Source organism: Penicillium malachiteum (genome assembly GCF_028827825.1).
Source record: "Penicillium malachiteum strain IBT 17515 chromosome Unknown utg000003l:1.0-4950554.0:1.0-4952489.0, whole genome shotgun sequence".
NCBI classification, from domain to species: Eukaryota; Fungi; Ascomycota; class Eurotiomycetes; order Eurotiales; family Aspergillaceae; genus Penicillium; species Penicillium malachiteum.
The window spans coordinates 76,995-90,253 of NW_026643096.1; the positions used below are offsets into that span (position 1 = coordinate 76,995).

Consider the following 13,259-nt stretch of genomic DNA (forward strand, 5'->3'; position numbering starts at 1 on the left):
CACAGTTTCGTTGCATATTCAGTTGAAATGAATTCTACCGCATCAAACTCTTTCCCTACTGGTCGCTTGTATAAATCTCGAAAGTCTCGACCATGCGATTCTTGTCGGAGGCGCAAAGTTGCTTGTGACATGCCTCATGGCCCACCCTGCCGCCGATGCGCTCATAAAGATCAACAATGTACCTTTGAGGAAGGTCCTGGGCCAAGAAAAAGGACTAAAATTGCACATTTGTTCGAACATAATATTCAGGCAGTCGAACTTAATACCCACTACAATGGTCTATCATCGGAACTTCCATATGATAGAACAACCGAAGAGAGCGGGTGGTTTGAAAGTCTTCCAACCTTACAACCCGCAGCGGAGTTTACTGGGCAAGATACTTATCACTCAGTCGCAATCACAAGTCCTCAAAGCACCACAAGTGGTATGAATCAGAGTGCAGTTACACAAAGCAGCCCACGCAGTAATTTATCACTCCCTGATTGCTCCACAACAATCGCCCCAACTGACAACCAACCTCCAATGCAACTGGGCTCTACCAAGCTTGATTCACTGGAATCCATACCCGGAGCCTTCAGTTTCTATATCGGTCCCACTGGTACCTCTGATATCCATGTCCTCACTCATCAGCCATATGATGCGCAAAATGTTTCTCTCCCTAATGTGAATGGCCTACGCTACCGAATCATGAGCACACCATCACAGAAAAAAGATGCCAAGGACTTTACCCCGCCAACTGTTTTTGGTATTACGGACCATGCACTATTGACAAAAGCCGAGCCAAAATTGGGACCGGACAGGATAGAGGATGCTTGGTCTCAGCTATGGGATATGATGGACCCCACTGCAGCATGGCATTTAATTCAACTCTATGCACGCTATGTGGATCCGTACTACCCAATTGTCTCCAAGAGTCAGATGCCATCTGATCCTTCGCAGCTGCAGTATATGTCATTGGCTCTACTTACCTCAATATGTGCGACCGCATTGCCATTTATCATGTATGATGAGACATTGTATACATTGCTGCTACACCCACCTGAGAGTGGCCAGCTATATGAGTTGTGTTGGTTGTGTATATCGAAAGAATTACATGCTCCATCTCTGGTGACGCTTCAAGCATGCCTCTTGCTCCTACAACGCCTTCCCACCAATATGTATCTTTCTGATACTGCATTTTCATGGTCATTAATGTCCACTGCTCTTGCGATTGCCCAGACAATTGGCATTCACCGTGATCCTATGGATTGGATTACAGTACCAGCCTGGGAGAGAAAGCTCCGTCGTCGATTATGGTGGGGACTTTTCGTGATGGAGAAGTGGATCTCGCTCGCTCGCTGAATGCCCAGCCACTTGCATGATGATGACTTTGATGTGTCGCCCCTTACAGTCGAAGATATGGATGGCACAATGTCGTGTTCTCTCAACACGAGAACTCACCTTCAGAACCTATCAAAGCTCACAACGATCTTATCAGATATCCAGAGAGCATTTTATACGGTGAAAGCAATAGGAAAAACAACGAATGACCTCCAGCATTCCTTAGATGTTGCCAGACCAATACGGGCAAGACTGAAGGAATGGCGCGATGAGTTGCCGATTCATCTAAAACCGAATCACTCATCAATCATTACCACTGTTCCAGCCCTCAGCCCGATGAGCTCGTTGGAAATGCATCACTCTATCTATGCTATATTGTCACACATGTCACTCTTTTGCGGGCACTATTGCGGCCGCTAGATAAATGGCCAGCTATAGTGGTAGCTCTCAACAGCACAAGTCGGTCCGACTGTCTTTACAACACTGCCAAAGCTGTTGCAAAGGGTGCATTGTTATGTGTGAAAGAATTTGTCGAATTTCTCGAAAAGATGAATGGCGCCCAATGGAACGCATTCTGGCACAGCTGTGAGTTTTTATTCCTAGGCCAACCTAGATAGAGGCTAATGAATACTGTTTTCGAAGGGAGTCGGCCAAATTTTGCAATCGCTGGGTCCTTCATGGTCCAGCTCTTGCATATTGTTTCACCAATTAGTGAAACCTCAATTCCCCAACACCCTGAGTTCCCCTATAATTTCAACGAGGAGCATTGTGAACTCCAAGAGTGGATTCGAAGATGGAGATGGGCCACCCGTATTTCAGCAAATGGCGCCGCGGGTGTTAAGGGTCTGACTAACTTGGCATTTATCAAAGTTGAAGCTCTAATGAGGAATTCTGTACCGTGAGCCATATGCAAATGAACAAAGGTCCATAGATGGGAGGTTTGAATAGGTAGGACATTGAATGTCTTTTATGAGTGCACTATTACATGCAAAGTCTATTGAGATTGCTCGAATTTTCAACAAAGATTCAGCATCATTCTGCCCTCATCCTTAGCACACTCCCCATCATCTTCCTCGACCAGACTGGGAATTGGTACATTAGCAAGGGGTGTCAACCGGAACGCATGTCTTCTAGCCCCAGCGGTATAATCGAGTGTCTGAGAATGCTGTGTCACATGCTGGTCCCAAATCACCACCGTACCAGGCTCATATCTCACCCGACAGCAGAAGTCATGACCTCGATTGATATGATCGAAGAGAAACTTCAACAGATAATCCGACTCTTCTTCGTCCCAGCCTACAATGCTTTGTGTATAGGAGGAATTCACAAACAAGGCCTTCTTTTTTGTCACACTATGCACAACAACGACTGGGTGCACGGATTTGGTGATTGGGCGACGGAGGGCGGCACTGTTGCCGTTATCACGGATCTCACGCATGATTGGGTTCGCGGTTGTGTGGATGGCTTTGAGTCCTTCAAGACGTCTGCGGAAGGATGGAGATAGGCGTTCGAAAGCGCGGGTCATCTTTTAAAAGCTTGGTCAATATTGAAGACAGTTGGGTTTCTATCAGTTCGTGCTTACTCACATTGGAGATGATAGTATCGCCGCCGACCCCAGGAGGAGACTCGAGCATGCAGAAGAATGTCGCACCGGGTGGCTGCGTTTCGGGAGACTGGAAAAAGTGTCAACAAATATGCAGAATAATCACAAGCTCACTCAATCTATTCAAGTACCTGATCAACATGAAATTGAATTGGACTTTTCCTTGCCCATGACTTGCGAATGCGTAGATCGCTATAGAGGTGGAATGTCACTTAGTAAACAGCCTTAAAGGTAGTTTGAACGGATATCTGAGTATATCAAAAACTTACTCTTTCGAATCATAGACAATCACAAATTCCTCCGGTCCATTTTGAGGGTGTGGCATCCATCCATGTTTGTGAAGAGGGCCAAAATGACTAAAAATGTAAGTATTTGATCATTTAGATACATGTAAGAGTTCGTACGAGGCAATCCCCCTCTGCTTCTCAAATCCTAGATCCGTGAAACTTTGATCACGGAATAAAAGACACCCTCGCTCAGCAACGAGGAGAGCAAGTTCATCAAGACCTTCACTGGAAAGTTCCGACTATAGATATGATAGAGTTATTAGCTTCATTGAATGGATTTAAATGATAAATCACTTTGTGACTCTCACAATTTGAACTCCCTGTAGCTCTGTCCCACAATGAGGACTCAGCTCTAGGATCTTGGTTGCAGTTTTGAAAAGATTGGGAAATTCTGGATCGGCTCGATGGCCAGGATCGTTGTGCTCAAATGGTCCAACGGGTTCGACCTTTTCAAGAGGATCATAAAATGCTTCAAGATCGTCAATTACTTTCATCTGAAGAACGTTCAACATTCGGCCTTTGAAAATCAACTTACGCAAATAATCAGGGTATAGAGAGCCTGTCTTCTCAATGTTCTCAGAAACCATCTTTGAGTGTTTTGTGGTATTAGTCGCAGGGTCTAGTAATCGTATACTGCGAGGTCTAGCCTAATGTTTATTTGTTCATATTTTATATTGCTTAACCATACAACTAGGAGGCATTTACAATTCAGAAGATTCAGAAGATTCGAGATGCATATCTATCGTGGCTATGGCTGGCCGCTTGATTGTTCTTGATTATTATGTGAGCGGCCAACGCTAAAAGCTAAAACGGGTTAACCTTATCAGTGCGGGGAAGATAAGGATGATAGAGATATCTATAGATGCCCATGTGTAAAACACATCCTCCATGTCAGATCATGCTCAGATAATTGGCCGAGATTAACCTCAAATGTTCCTGTTGATAAGTTCCCGGATCATTGCTGTGGTATTTATGATAGCGCCTAAAGGTCAAAGATGAACAAACATATCACCACCATGCTGGCCATATGTTCGAATTTATTAATAACCAAATGGCTTTGACTGGATATTGAGGTTGGTATTTTGGCACAGCAGAAAAATTCCGTCAACATGAAAGTGAGCGAAATTACAGCCAGCGGGGAGGGCAAAACACCTCTACCTACTGCTGATACAGCTGTTAAAGCTGTAAAGGCCGGTCGCACAAACGATGTCGACATTGCGGCGCAGATTTTATCGAACTATGCAGACGAGATGGATGGGGATAGTTGGACGATTGAGGAAGAGAAGAAACTGATCCGAAGAATTGATTGGCGCTTAATCCCTGTGGTATGGATAGAACGAGTCCTGTCACCTAGGTGACAGTCAGAAGCATTATACCTGCAAGAATTAACAAGCTGATCAATTTTTCAAAGCTTTTCGTGTGTGCTACTCTTTCGGGGCTGGATAAGACTGCCATCGCAGCTGCGGCAATCTATAATATCAAGACCGACCTTCATTTGAGTGGTAGTCAGTATTCATGGATTGGCTCTGCGCCATTCTTTGGCGGCCTGGCATTCATGGGGCCATCTGCGTATCTCTTACAGAAGTAAGCCGAGAGTTCTATACAAGTTTAATTTCAATTAGCTAACAGCATATTGCCAGAGTTCCTGCAGTCACACATTTTTCGTTGAACGTATTTTGCTGGGGCGTACTCGAAATGTGCATGGCAGCATGCACCAGCTTCGGAGGCCTTTTCGCATGTCGGTTTCTACTGGGTGGATGTGAGTCTCTTTTGATTCCAGCCGTGACTTTGGTTGTGTCAATGTGGTATCGACCAGAGGAACAACCGAAAAGGAACAGGTACGTCAAACCCCTGGAATCACAGTGGATTTTCTACTGGCGGGTCACTAACTCAGAAAAGCATAATATTGAATGTGGTTGCCCCTATACTCAATCCCTTCATTGCTTGGGTGGTTGGCTACTATCACGGTCCGTTCGAAGCATGGAAGATCATCTTCCTTTTGATCGGTAGAGTTACTATTGTGTGGGCTCTAGTCGTATACATTGTTTTGTATGTCAGTCTTTGCAATCTAAGAGAAGAAAAAGACTAACCTCATCTAGACCAAATAATCCTCTTGAGGCGCGATTCTTAACAAACCGCGAGAAGTACATTGTGATCCAGCGGAAGGCAGCCGATAATACAGGTATAGAGTCAAAAGCATTCAAGATAGAGCAAGTTTGGGAAGCTTTCACAGATGTGAAAACTTGGTTGATCTGGTTTGCCATTGCTGCGTTGCAGGTGAGCGGTATGTCTACTTCTTGAGGCAACACATTGACTGAAGCATCATAGGTACCCAATGGAGGTCTTACGACTTTTAATACGCTAATTATATCTGGCCTTGGCTTTGGAGATTTTGAAACATCTCTCTTGTCAATGCCCACTGGAGCTATGAGCACTATATCTGGCATTGCCCTGTCATATCTAGCTGCGACTACCAGAAGATACCGGGTAGCGATAGTTGTCATCTCAATACTTCTTCCACTATTAGGCGCTGTCATTTGTTATGCATTGCCCCGGACTGATCTTGCGGGGCAACTCGTTGGTCTTTAGTAAGTAAATTCCTGCACATGTCTCTTTATGCTGAGTAGTGCCGTTTGACTGACACGAATTGATTTATCTAAAGCATCTTATAGTGAGTATTTACACTTTAAATGTTGGAGTCTTAGTTTCCAAGGTTTCGACATTAAACCTTGGGCTTGAAGGGTTACAGAAGTCAAATATTTGGGTACTAACCTTTGATCAGTACATACTGGGCGCCCTATGTCACCCTTGTTTCAATCTATCAGGCCAATGTTGCTGGTCATACCAAGAAGTAAGCCTGAGCCTCTCCAGGGCTGGAATAGGATATATATCCCAGTGCCTTTGCAAACATTTGAAATGAATACTAACCTGTTATTAACCTGCAACAGAATAGTTTTGTATGCATGGTTTTACATCGCATGGACCACTGGAAACATTATAGGTCCGCAGACCTTCCGCGCTGATCAGGCTCCAGAGTATACAGGTGGAACCATCGCGATGATCGTATGCTATATCGTTGCCATGATATGCATTGTAATTTATGGAATGGTGTGTCATCTAGATAACAAACGGCGCGCTGAGGCTATTCAAAATCAGCTATCTGCTGATCAGGACTGGCTGGAATTGACAGATAAAGAGAACTCTGGGTTTAAGTATACAACCTAGCTCATAATATCATGACAAGCATTGACCACATAAACATTTGAAATCAAATACTTAGTTCTGATCGTGATATATTGCCAAGCATTTAAGAATTGCATCATTGGTCTAGTGGTAGAATTCGTCGTTGCCATCGACGAGGCCCGTGTTCGATTCACGGATGATGCACATTTCTTTTTGGACTTTGTTTTTTTTCTCTTCAAGTTAGAATATCCTCATCATCATGATCATTGGGTTTCTACGAGGTCAATTGATGCTCCCGAGGTCAATTGATGCTCCCGAGGTCATTATACAGCTATCAGATCAGACCCTTGCAAGTCATGTGGTCTAAGCCTAGTACTAGCCCCGACTCTCCCACCTGGGCACGCAGGAGATCTCACCTCCCAATGCTCCATGAACCTCATCATTCCATTCTTTCGCGCCCCTTACGCAACATTATCTCCAGTCTTTGAGATAAAATCCCGTTTCGGCTATACTCCGTCTCTAAAATGGGTGCCTTATTCCTGCGCCGCTTTTTCATCTTGCCCCACACGATCCCGTTCGCATGAAATGGATGAGAACTCCGCAGTTGTCGCCCCATCTCGCGCTGGTCAATGCATCTTCGTCAAATGCTCAAGATACTTTTTGATTACCCAATCAATCCAAGCGGCCATAATTATGGCAATCATTGGAGTCCGATGGTGCTGGAAACGATACCACGAAAGAGAAATCCCGCCCCTACACATACCTCCCCCGTTACAAGAAGATATGAATGAAGGCAAAGATGTTACTCCTGAGCTTCATGTCTCTCAGCTCCCCTACAGCGAAGATACAATTGTCAACATCATCAGTGATATATACCGCATCTATCTACAGCTAAATTATATTTCGGATTGGCAGGTCACCTGGGCCCCACCAGGAGGTCACAATATTAACCAAGCCCTATGCGAGGAACTTCACATTGACCCAGTCGTGATCTCTTTGATGAAGCGACTACCATACTTCCGATTCTCGAGGATAGCCAGCGATATTGAATTCATCTACCGTTGGTCAAGAGCTTTCACCTATCTTCAGGACTATGAGATCCGGGGAGGTCATGATCCGAATCGGTTTGAGTATGATGACCCCCGACCCGACTTCCTTCTTCCCTACGAGATAGCCTTGACTTGCTCAACTGATGAGGGTTGCCATTTAACACTCGATACAAAAGAAAGTAAGCACTTGAGTACTCATTCTTTCTCCTGGTCATCTGCGATGAGGAGCATGTTGTTTATATAACTTGCAGACACAATTCGAGTATGGGACATTCATGATTCACCTCCCGATGATGACTATCGACAGTGTCATCCACATCATGCACCAAGATACCTCGTATCCTATCTTCAACGAGTCAGATCACTTGAGATCCTCCCTAACATGACCAGATATCCTTGTGACTTGGTTACGGAAGAAAATGATATTTATGGTGTAGTAGGTGATCCTTTTTTTCAAATTTTCTTCCACAAGCCTTATATAAAGACATCGTCCAATAACAATCAGTAAGCGTTTACAGTACCCTCAAATCAAAAAGATTCTCCAGAAGCAATACGGTTGGCCGTATGATTTCCGTGAGGCTGAGTGGAGGGTTGTTTCAAATGTCACCTGGGAGAGAATTAGTCGTCAAGATCCTACTTATGAAACTGACAGAGAAGACGAGTTCGAACCTGAATGTTTGAAGAACGGCGGATACCATTGGAGTTTTGATATTTGGCGTGGAAAGTAACAATGGCAATATGATTGTGTTTTTAAATCAACTTACAAGGTTGAAATGTTCCAAGGCTGTTTATAGTATGTTTGTAAACCTGGGAACTTGGATTTGCTCCAGGGCTAACTTTTCATTAGAACTGGCAGCAACGTCCATTTTGAACACCATCCGAAAATTTGAAGGTTTAACTAAAAAAGTATCTTTGATACGAGTATATACACAATTGGGAAGATTAGAATATGTAATTAAGAATCGGATATCTCGGGGCCCCGGATTTAACATTGAAAGACCCATGACGCGAAAATCGACCAGAATTCTAGTCGTACGCCACAGTGACTTGTCGATTGACGAGAATCTCAGTTTGGCCAGGTCGTTGGACATTGTCGAGAATCTCCTTCTGGCTATCTCCATCACTGATGCTGTGTCGCTCATGCTCCTGCACTGTAGTGATGGCAGTGTGATTGACGCTCTGACCATGCTCGGCAAGCTCGTAGCTCTTTGAGTACATGCCTCCTCCAGTGCGGTGGGAATTTTGGAAGATAGGGGACTTCGTGTAGTCCGAAGTCTTTCCATCACGAAGAATGCGGAAAAGCGGACGGAGGGTTGCAATGTTTCCAACAATCATACCTAGGGCGTTCTCGGCGAATCCCCAGATAACAACGTTCGCGACGCCGTAAAGATAATTGTTCTGGTTAGTCAACGCGACAGTATACTTGAGTCGGATGCAGGCAGATAACGATGCGCTATATAAAAAGTCAGATAGTTACTGGGGGAGGGAGCTTAGATGCCACTTACAAGATACCGAGGCCCATCAAGCCAATAATCGAGATTTTGGTGTTGCGGTTGATCTGGACGTTCCACAGAAGAGGGATTGGACTAAAATGAAGATTAGACTTGTTTCATCGCAAATAAGAGTACTTGGATCCATACAGGAAGGCTGTCACCCAGTCGGTCACGATATTCACAGCAGTGCAGGCATAGTACACATCAGCGAGAACATAGCTTGCTTGGCAGTGGCCTCCGTTTGCAAGTGCTTCGGCGCTCCATGCAGCTCTATAGCTAGGTCAGCATCTATAAGGCGAGGTTAAAGTTGTATTGAAACTTACTCGACTGGGATGCAGTTAATCAAAATGAAGATAAGGGCGATGATGTTCATGAGGACAAATGTAACCATTACAGCATATTGAATGTAAAGGTACAGCTTGCGGCCACTTGCGACTCGAATCAGCATCCAGCTGATGCTAAGCTTAATTGGGATGATAGCGGAGCAGTATCCGACTTCGAATATAAGGAAAAACTTGCGAATAGATTAGTCTTAGTAAAAAAAAAAACAAAGATATCCAGAACTAACCTTCTTCCCCTCTGCCTCATATTTCTCATTTCCTGGCTTAGCAAAGGTTGAATTGAGAATGCCGATTCCGTTGAAAGCTCCTCCGATACATCCTGCAACAAGCACAGCAAACGGGATCTTCAAGTTTTCATCCCATTAGCTAAGTAAGTGGGGGTGTTTCTCGGACGACGACTCACTGTTGCTATCGTCATGATCCAGTCTTCTACTCCCCATAATTTCCTTGACAAACGGCAATAAACTCGCAACCCAAAGGTCAAAAAAGCCAGTACCGTCAGCATGATAGTGCTGCCCGCCAAAGACGGAGCCATATCAGTGTAGATTGCCATATTAGCAATGCCGAGCGCTAATCAAAACCCGGAGCGCTTAGATCGTTTAGTGAATTCAAGTGCTGATCCAATTTCTCAGCTAACGGCTTAAGTCAACACAGCGTATAACCGTATAAGATGCCTCCAGATGTCTTAGATGGCACGACAGCGCGACCTGGGGGGATAAGGGATAGAATAAGAATGGATCATCCCAATGTCAATCGAATATTTTTAGCGCTAATGCAGGCAACAGGAGGGGGAAATCTCAGAAAAGAGGATAGGCTCGTAAAGGACGTTTCGGAGCTTGGAATTTTAAGCCACGGAACCTTAAGTGATCGTCCATAACGAAACACACATGGCGATCGCCAGTTACATGGCTTGATTTGGTTAAACTAAGCCTTGTATAGAATGCCAGTGGACCGCTCATTTTGCAAATTTAAAGGCCAGAACTGTTACACACGCGGTAGTGGGTCGAAGTGGATTGAGTCCCCGTCAGAACCCTAAGGTGGCTTCTAGACTGTGAACGAAATACTCCGTACAAGCCAGTCATGTAGAATCCATAGAAAAGTGATGATTCACAGGAATGGTGGCGACTCGAATTCAACTCCGGGTCGAGAACAAGTTTTCATTACTCTACAATCATGCAGAGATTCCAATACATGGTACATGTATTTGTCAACATTTGAATTTAGCCTGCGTGCGGACCTTGGGGGTAGTAGTACTCCGTACATGGCTCGCATCTCTCTCCACTTTTCTTGTTGATAGTTCAAACGCCTTTTCGCCTATTTGATGCTAAGGAACATTTGAAGGGTCTCGAGCCCCACAACAATTTGCCCCCTTCCATGGTTGACCCCTGGGAAGTAAAAGGCAGCTTCAAGTTCCAAGGTTGTAATGGTTCAGGTATGGAGTACTTTCGGCGAGCTTGACTAAAGAGGTAGTTGTAGGGGATCTCAATCTCGAGCATTTCATCCCTGTAGATAACTTGAACACATGTCAAGTTCTTGCCCCAGTCGTATTTTCCAGTGCATCAAAGCAATTGTCCTTGAGATTGTGATGCACACAATGAAATGATCTCGGGGATTTGCGGCGCAGCATTATTTTTTTTTTTCTTGTTTTTTTTTTGCCTCCACTAGACTGATGTCCAACATTTGACTAGTATCTGGGCGCCCAGGCCATCGTCGAAGTGGGTGAAAACTAGACGATTTTAGGTAAGTGTGATTCTGTGTGATGTGATCGGAGAAAATAATAAACCGATGCCGTGGAATCGGAGTGCGACCGAGGAACCGAACTGAGACACGGGATGATTTATTCACATGAATTCCTTGCATGTTTGGAATGAAGAACAAAGAAAAATGATGCATTTATTGACATTGAATCATGATTTGAATCCTTTGAATGAGGAAGATGTTATTCATTCAGTTTCTTTCACCTCCTGAACTGTTTGAGCTGATTGAACTCCCCATTCAATGTTTGTGTACCCATGGGCAGTCAAGTAATCTTTCCACTCTTGATCCCCATGATCCAACAACTTATCAGAATCCGGCAAAATGAACCAAGCTACCAGAGACCCGAGGACTGCAAATCCAGATCCAATCAAGAAGACGGCCTGGGTGCCACTACTAGCCAAAATCGGCTTGAAGACTGCTGTCCCGATAGCAGCACCTGCCTTACTCCACGCAGCTGCGAAGCCGACCGCATGACCACGGACCGCAGTGGGGAAGTTCTCACTCGCTGTAAGAACAATAGTGGATCCTGGTCCTACCTCGCCGAGTGTGAGGAAAACCCCATAGAGAACAATGAATAGCGGAAGCTTCGTTTCGATGGGTCCAAGCGCACCGCCGAGTACAAAGCCTAAAAGAGCTTGAAGCATAAAGCCCAGGGCCATAGTACGCCGACGACCAATACGATCAGATAGAAAACCACCAATAAAGGCCCCGGGGATCTTTTGCAAGAAGTCTAAGTTAGCATGAAAAATATCGGAGTACCGATGCACTCACATAAAAGCAATTGATCAATGTGCCCCAAGCCATGGTTATTGCGAGGGATGAACTCGGATTAACTCGGTCGACAATTGTTGAAGAAAATAACCCAAACGGGTATGAGATATAGTTATACCTGTTCAGAGGTTCCGTCAGTAAGCCGTTCAGATGTCTGAAATGCTATTAGGGCGCAGGGATACTTGCATGAACCAGCAAGCGCTGGCACCTAATAGACCACGCCAATACTTTTTGACCACAAGCCAGTACGGAATCCGTTGCTTCTGCATAGAGCTCTTTTTATACGCAGAGCTAACAACCATCCGGTAGCGAAACCAAAAGATCGAAATTGGTGCAATAGCCCCCATGGCTAGGGAGGCTCTCCAGACAGCTTCATAATGCTGTACCTTTTGATGGAAGCATAGCAGCAGAATCAGCGGCACAAGAGCTCCAAAAGCGAATCCTAGACTGGCAGACAGGTCTCCTATCATGGCGAATATGAATCCTCGTCGTTTACGGATTTGAGGTGTTTCGTCGGTAGCCTAGTCAAGATAATTATATCAGCAAAAGAGTTCTTCGACAGACGAGTAATGAGGGAAAGAGAAAGTCAGGGAAATACGGATGCCAACCTCGGCTGCACCAGCACCTGCAACAGGATATTCACTAAATGATCAGTAAATTTGAATAACAAAAGAACTGATCTATTGCTGTGAACTCACCCGCCTGCACCAACACCAGCAATCCCTCTGGATATAGTCAACATCCAAAACATCCCATCTTCAGTATAGCCACTTGCTCCAGCGCTCAGAGCAACTCCAAGTACCAGGATAGTTGTCGTGAGCACCGCTCCTGTCTTTCGACCCATTTTGTCCGAGATATAACCGAAGGACTGTCAATCGTTAGCTCAGTGACTGCCGCGCATAACCGAAATCGCAAAGAAGTGAGCAAATACCAGCATGCCGATGATCATGCCGATCATGAATGCATTTGACAGTCTTGAAGCGACAGCAGTAGACCAGGACTTCGCGTAAATGACCTCCATGAGTAACTCTAGGTTTCCGATGATAGAAGCGTTGAACCCATCACTCCCTGTAGAAGGTTAGTTGCACTCTCTCACAAAAGAAGATATAGATCGGTGATGAGTGAGGATGGAATTTTATCTAACCAATTGCTAGACCACTAAAGATGATCATCATCAGTGTTGAGAGATGCGAGTAACCGCGACTCGGATTAGTGACATCTTCATCTTTGACACTGGCACTGGCAGCTACAGTCTCTGTCTTTTCGTCTGGTAGTGTGGGCTCACGCGTATCGTGAACATCTTCTGAAACGCAATCATTCATTGTAAATTTTTAATTTCTTTTCTCAAGATTCTAGCATTTATGTTTCCCTCCACTACGCGTCCACTTAAGGGGGGTCTTTATACCCAATCCGTGCTATCAAACATCACATTCATGGCAATCTGTCTTTATTAT

General features: G+C 44.8%; 6 protein-coding genes across 6 annotated transcripts; 3 read left to right on the forward strand and 3 right to left on the reverse strand.

Annotated features, from left to right (window-relative positions):
* Positions 1-27: 27 nt before the first annotated feature.
* N7483_006354 (Zn(II)2Cys6 transcription factor) lies at positions 28-1,341 on the forward strand (the record flags this gene model as incomplete). The annotated part of the gene is made up of 1 exon (XM_057089791.1): positions 28-1,341. One exon carries the CDS (start codon positions 28-30, stop codon positions 1,339-1,341), a length of 1,314 nt encoding a protein of 437 aa, XP_056944532.1.
* Positions 1,342-2,335: 994 nt separating this feature from the next.
* N7483_006355 (TauD/TfdA dioxygenase family protein) lies at positions 2,336-3,797 on the reverse strand (the record flags this gene model as incomplete). Its single annotated transcript, XM_057089792.1, has 6 exons — positions 2,336-2,845; positions 2,907-2,993; positions 3,055-3,115; positions 3,193-3,279; positions 3,328-3,449; positions 3,519-3,797. 6 exons carry the CDS (start codon positions 3,795-3,797, stop codon positions 2,336-2,338), a joined length of 1,146 nt encoding a protein of 381 aa, XP_056944533.1.
* Positions 3,798-4,319: 522 nt separating this feature from the next.
* N7483_006356 (uncharacterized protein) lies at positions 4,320-6,435 on the forward strand (the record flags this gene model as incomplete). Its single annotated transcript, XM_057089793.1, has 8 exons — positions 4,320-4,535; positions 4,565-4,794; positions 4,851-5,048; positions 5,074-5,259; positions 5,310-5,487; positions 5,539-5,798; positions 5,993-6,061; positions 6,159-6,435. The coding sequence occupies 8 exons, from the start codon at positions 4,320-4,322 to the stop codon at positions 6,433-6,435; spliced, it is 1,614 nt and encodes a 537-aa protein (XP_056944534.1).
* Positions 6,436-6,978: 543 nt separating this feature from the next.
* On the forward strand, positions 6,979-7,686 carry N7483_006357 (uncharacterized protein; the record flags this gene model as incomplete). The annotated part of the gene is made up of 1 exon (XM_057089794.1): positions 6,979-7,686. One exon carries the CDS (start codon positions 6,979-6,981, stop codon positions 7,684-7,686), a length of 708 nt encoding a protein of 235 aa, XP_056944535.1.
* A 782-nt stretch (positions 7,687-8,468) lies between these two features.
* N7483_006358 (uncharacterized protein) lies at positions 8,469-9,829 on the reverse strand (the record flags this gene model as incomplete). Its single annotated transcript, XM_057089795.1, has 6 exons — positions 8,469-8,895; positions 8,948-9,028; positions 9,083-9,205; positions 9,259-9,449; positions 9,504-9,620; positions 9,680-9,829. 6 exons carry the CDS (start codon positions 9,827-9,829, stop codon positions 8,469-8,471), a joined length of 1,089 nt encoding a protein of 362 aa, XP_056944536.1.
* A 1,390-nt stretch (positions 9,830-11,219) lies between these two features.
* Positions 11,220-13,127, reverse strand: N7483_006359 (uncharacterized protein; the record flags this gene model as incomplete). The annotated part of the gene is made up of 7 exons (XM_057089796.1): positions 11,220-11,750; positions 11,806-11,967; positions 11,988-12,326; positions 12,414-12,447; positions 12,504-12,673; positions 12,737-12,873; positions 12,950-13,127. The coding sequence occupies 7 exons, from the start codon at positions 13,125-13,127 to the stop codon at positions 11,220-11,222; spliced, it is 1,551 nt and encodes a 516-aa protein (XP_056944537.1).
* Positions 13,128-13,259: the final 132 nt, after the last annotated feature.